This window comes from Schistocerca piceifrons, chromosome 1, assembly GCF_021461385.2.
Source record: "Schistocerca piceifrons isolate TAMUIC-IGC-003096 chromosome 1, iqSchPice1.1, whole genome shotgun sequence".
Classification (NCBI taxonomy): Eukaryota; Metazoa; Arthropoda; class Insecta; order Orthoptera; family Acrididae; genus Schistocerca; species Schistocerca piceifrons.
Window position 1 is genome coordinate 802,106,840 of NC_060138.1, and position 6,000 is coordinate 802,112,839.

The following is a 6,000-nucleotide window of genomic DNA, read 5'->3' on the forward strand; positions in this document are numbered from 1 at the left end:
CTTCTTCAGAAACGCTTTCCTTGCCACTCCCAGTCTACATTTTATATCCTCTCTACTTCGACCATCATCAGTTACTTTGCTCCCCAAATAGCAAAATTCCTTTACTACTTTAATTGTCTCATTTCCTAATCTAATTCCCTCAGTATCACCCGACTTAATTCGACTACATTCCATTATCCTCGTTTTGCTTTCAAGACAGTGTCCATTGCGTTCAGCTGCTCTTCCAGGTCCTTTGCTGTCTCTGACAGAATTACAATGTCATCAGTGAACCTCAAAGTTTTTATTTTTTCTCCATAGATTTTAATTCCTAATCTGAATTTTTCTTTTGTTTCCTTTACTACTTGCTCAATATACAGATTGAATAACATTGGGCATAGGCTACAACCCTGTCTCACTCCCTTCTCAACCACTGCTTCCCTTCCATGCCCCTCGCCTCTTATAACTGCCATCTGGTTTCTGTACAAATTGTAAATAGCTTTTCACTCCCCGTATTTTACCCCTGTCACCTTCAGAATTTGAAAGAGAGTATTCCAGTCAACATTGTCAAAAGCTTTCTCTAAGTGTACAAATGCTAGAAATGTGGGTTTGCCTGTCCGAAATCTATTTTCTAAGAGACGTCATAGGGTCACTATTGCCTCACATGTTCCAATATTTCTATGGAATCCAAACTGATCTTCCCCGAGGATGGCTTCTACAGTTTTTCCATTCATCTTTAAAGAATTCATGTCAGTATTTTGCAGCCATGGCTTATTAAACTGATAGTTCGGTAATTTTCACATCCGTCAATACTTGCTTTCTTTGGGACTGGAATTATTATATTCCTCTTGAAATCTGAGGGTATTTCGCCTGTCTCATACATCTTGCTCACTAGACGGTACGGTTTTGTTAGGCCTGGCTCTCCAAAGGCTGTCATTAGTTCTAATGGGATGTTGTCTACTCCCGGGGCCTTGTTTCGACTTAGGTCTTTCAGTGCTCTGTCAAACTCCTCATGCAGTATCATATCTCCTATTTCATCTTCATCTACATTGTCTTCCATTTCTATAATATTGTCCCCAAGAACATCGCCCTTGTATAGACCCTCTATATACTCCTTCCCCCTTTCTGCTTTCCCTTCTTTGCTTAGAACTGGATTCCCATCTGAGCTCTTGATATTCATGCAAGTCGTTCTCTTTTCTCCAAAGATCTCTTTCATTTTCCTGTAGGCAGTATCTATCTTACCCCTAGTGATAAGAGCCTCTGCATCCTTACATTTGTCCTCTAGCCATCCTTGCTTAGCCATTTTGCACTTCCTGTCGATCTCATTCTTGAGACGTTTGTATTCTTTTTTGCCTGCTTCATTTACTGCATTTTTGTATTTTCTCATTTCATCAATTCAATTCAATATCTCTTCTGTTACCCAAGGGTTTCTACTAGTCCTCGTATTTTTACCTACTTGGTCCTCTGCTACCTTCAGTATTTCATCTCTCAAAGCTACCCATTCTTCTTCTACTGTATATCTTTCCCCCATTATTGTCAATCATTACATGATGTTCTCCCTGAAGCTCTCTACAGCCTCTGGCTCTTTCAGTTTATCCAGGTCCCATATCCTCTATTTACCACCTTTTTGCAGTTTCTTCAGTTTTAATCTACAGTTCATAACCAATAGATTGTGGTCAGAGTCCACATCTGCCCCTGGAAATGTCTTACAATTTAAAACCTGGTTCCTGAATCTCTGTCTTACTATTATATAATCTATCTGATACCTTCTAGTATCTCCAGGCTTCTTCCATGTATACAGCCTTCTTTCATGATTCTTGAACCAAGTGTTAGCTTTGATTAAGTTATGCTCTGTGCAAAATTCTACCAGGTGGCTTCCTCTTTCATTCCTTACTCCCATTCCATATTCACCTACAATGTTTCCTTCTCTTCCTTTTCCTACTGTCGAGTTCCAGTCACCCATGACTATTAAGTTTTCATCTCCCTTCACTATCTGAATAATTTCTTTTACATCATCATACATTTCATCAATCCCTTCGTCATCTGTGGAGCTAGTTGGCATATAAACTTGTACTATTGTGGTAGGTGTGGACTTTATATCTATCTCAGCCACAGTAATGCATTAACTATGCTGTTTGTAGTAGGTTACCCACATTCCTATTTTTTTATTCACTATTAAACCTACTCATGCATTACCCTTATTTGATTTTGTATTTATAGCCCTGTATTCACCTGACCAAAAGTCTTGTTCCTCCTGCTACCGAACTTCACTAATTCCCCCTATATCTAACTTTAACCTATCCATTTCCCTTTTTAAATATTCTAACCCATCTGCTCGAGCAGTTTCAGTAGCAATGGCGCAGTGGACCGTGCATCACCAAGTTTTTGCTGTTGAATATTCCTTCAAAAGTGATGTGTCTGTGATCACAGTTGAATGGCATTTGCGTACACACTTCAATGTTCATCAAAACTGTTTGATACCTAATTGCAAGACAAAATTGGATTGGGTTGCCTCTTTTCTCACAACTGGATCAGTCATGAAGAAGATGTCACCTGGTCATTTTCACTTAGTTCGAATGAAGAAAAATGTCAATAGAGAAAGAGCATCTTTTCTTCAAAGTCCTCCCCACTCCACTAGGCTGTGTGCTCCAACTTTGGGGTTGTCTCTTCACTCACTGCAGTGCATCCCAAAGGATGAGTTACATTTTCATCCTTAGAAAACTATGACCATGCAGAAGGTTCATGACCATGATTATGATAAATTGAGAGAGTTTTGTGAGAGAATGATTGATGCTGACCAAAGCCCTGATGTCAGCAGCATTCTCCTTCGTGTATTGTGTCTGTGTTCTGCTACAGAATGCCCACACTTGGCCAGAATGACTCAGGCCAATCTCGCATACTCCACAGTGAGAAGGGAAGAGTGCCATGCAAGTGACACACGCTGCTGTCTCTAGCAGGAGTCTGGCAGTGGCAGGCACGGACAGGAGGTCAGCTGCGTATTGAAGCTACACATGGTGGACTTAGTGTGGGAGGCAGCTGCCATGACCCGGTCCTGAACCAATGGCTGGAACTGGCAGTGCCTAGTTGTCTCACCATCTAGCACAGCCCTGGCATCATGGTGGTACAGTTGGACTCCGAATGAATCTGCTTCAAAATTCACAGTTATTTATATGGCTCGAGGGCACATTTGTTGCATTATTACCCATCTCCTGGTCACGTAGTCCACAACATGATTCTTACCCTGATGTGGTGACACCATCCTGCCAACTCTGGTTATTACCATTGCATGATACATGTTTCATCGAGCATATTATTAAATATGGTAAGCTGGATGGATATTGCCATTGTTTAGACTTTAAATCAGTTAATTTTTCTGTTTGTGTGTCCTTGTGGATGGGTATATTCTCCAGGAGGAGTAGGATTGTTTTCTTTCATAATCTAGCCCTCCTGTGTGTGTGTGTGGGGGGGGGGGGGGGGGGGAGGGGGGAGGTTGCATTTGTGTGCAATTTTGTGTCATGCAGGCAACAGGAAAATTCTTTTTAAAGCAAAATTTGCCAACATACATGCTTTTGGCCAACAATCAAACCACATTATTTCTTATGGTGTCTCTATAATACCATTTATTTTATACATCTTTAATTTCTGATTAACCAGTATCCTGCGCACTCCTGTGACTTTTTTTTTTTTTTTGTCACTACAGTTTTAAAATGTAATTTATCTGAAGGAGAAGTACCTCCTTGCTGGAACTCAGCCACTGTCCTTCATCAAATGCCACGACCATTGCCATTAGTTGGCACTAAGGCCTTTGCTCCCAGAAGTGACAGTGGCCACGTGTGAGTTGTGCTTGTGCGAATGTGTGTGAGTTTTATTGTCTAAGTTTGATAAAACTGTGAAAAAATCTAGCAGTCTTTTCCAATGTAATGGGCATGTCTGCCTTGCAACATATCCTCTATGTGGTGAGTAGCACTCCATCCTTTCATATTTTCAATATTCTGCCCAGATGTTCCATTCTTTAAAGAGAAGAATAATGTATTGCAAATGCAGTGCTAAAATAAAGAACAAATTATTTGTGGTATCTACTAACAACAGTACACTTTTGTATTTAAAAAGTGAGGTGTATTGTTATTAAATGGTCTGAATGTAGACAGAACAGCATAATATATCCAAAATGTATTAAGTAAATAAAATTAATTTCCACTTAATATTTATATCACTTCAAAAGATTACATTTGCATGAAAGCAAGTACAGGAATTTATTACTGATTTTTATTCTGTTTCATATACAGCGTGTAGAAATACGGAAACTCCACAACTTTTCATCAATATCTCAGGAACATAATAGTAGCAAGATTTCATCACAGTTTAATAACATTTAGCAAAGTATCATTGTTTCATATACATTTCACTCATGAGACTTTGCACTAGTAATAACAAGGATATACATGGAATTTTTGAGTATTCTTGAGTCATTGTACAAAGAGAATCATTGTATTTAGCTTGAGAAAACTTGATATTCGTTTTGTGTACTGACAATCATTTAAAATATGTTCTACTGAATTTACTGGACACATCTCTCTTTATTTCTGGACTCTTTTTTGACTTGGCAATATAAATGATATCCCGCTACCCCTTACTGACTTCCCTGATTATTTATAAATTTATGCAAAACATTGATGCTCTTGTCTACTCTAGGATGGAACCACATTCCTATTCACTTTCTACTACTGTCTTATTAGTTTGCTCTTGTCCGTGCATTCCCTTTATTCCTACTTTGCCCTTGCCTCCTACTACTTCGCCTCACTAGTGCCACCTGTGGTAGGTCGGTAGGTCATGGTACTGAACAAAGTACCTGTCAGTAGAAGTGTGTTCTGAAGAATAGCATAGTAGTTTATTTTAAATATATGTTCCCGTTGTGATCAACATATCCTCTACCCATGAACTCCACCACACAGTGATAGATTTGGCGAAGATATTATGCTTTTCTATAAAAATTACTTCATAATGTCACTTTAGAGAGTTGTACAGATAAATGAATTTCCATAATTACATTAAAATGTGTGTCTATAGAAAAGAAACTAAAATGCATCTCTTCACAAATTTACTTATCTGATGGTTTCTATCTACAGGTTGTGGACTGCTGGCGCTGACTCTCCCAAACCATCCAAAAGATATGTCAGCACCTGTACTACAGTAAAATGTCAGTGACCAACACCTGTACTCTGGAGATATGTCAGTGACCCTTCTATTGATGCCTAAAAGTCTGTGTGGAATGTCATCACAGATAAACAGTTTGAAACATCATAAACTTGATTAGCAATCATATTTATCATTTTCATTTATTATACTGTATGAGATTCGAAAACTGTGATAAAATCTCTCATGTATTTACTTTAACATCTTCATAATTGTTGAGGATGAGGAGATGTGGGTAGACATGAAAAAAGGTGAAATGGTTCAAGGGAATGAATTGTCATGAAACGTAACATTAACTGTAGCTGCAAGGACAGCTGAGAAAGTAAGAAAAAATATACTTGAGAGTGTTCTTAAACTTTTTTTGGCATAACACTGGAATAAAGCGGTTAATGATAATGGAACCAAGCAATGCTTGTTAATAGAAGTAGGAGCAAACATTACAGACTGAAACTAAAATTAAATTCCATCCAAGAGACCTCGGAAGGTCCAAAGCTACTGACTGACCACAGTGTCATCCTCAGTCTGAGGACATCATTGGGTGTGGGGCATGGGGTCAGAAAAATGTCATGGCTGCTGTCAATTTTTCTGATCTGGCAAACATTACAAACAACAAAAACAAATTTTAGGAGCATATGTAGTGTAGAAATAAAATGATTGGATTCAGTGAATGCAGGAAAATAACTACTGCCTTACAGAAAGATATCAAACATGATACCATATTTACAGTTTTTGAGAGGATGTTGAATATTGGAGAGGCAAGGAGACAAAATAATGTATTAAGGCTACAGATTATCATAAGTGGAGGTGAAATCTTTCAAAACTCGGGAGAAG

The 6,000-nt window shown here is 38.5% G+C and overlaps 1 protein-coding gene across 1 annotated transcript in view; it reads left to right on the top strand.

Moving 5' to 3' along the window:
• The window catches only part of LOC124775238 (synaptic vesicle glycoprotein 2A-like), a 125,721-nt gene extending 119,963 nt beyond the window's left edge, over positions 1 to 5,758 (top strand). Inside the window, exon 11 of the mRNA XM_047250079.1 lies at positions 5,103 to 5,758. Coding sequence (XP_047106035.1) covers positions 5,103 to 5,170 — 68 coding nt within the window. The 3' untranslated portion in view covers positions 5,171 to 5,758. The remainder of the gene's footprint in view (positions 1 to 5,102) is intronic.
• The last annotated feature ends 242 nt before the right edge of the window (positions 5,759 to 6,000 follow it).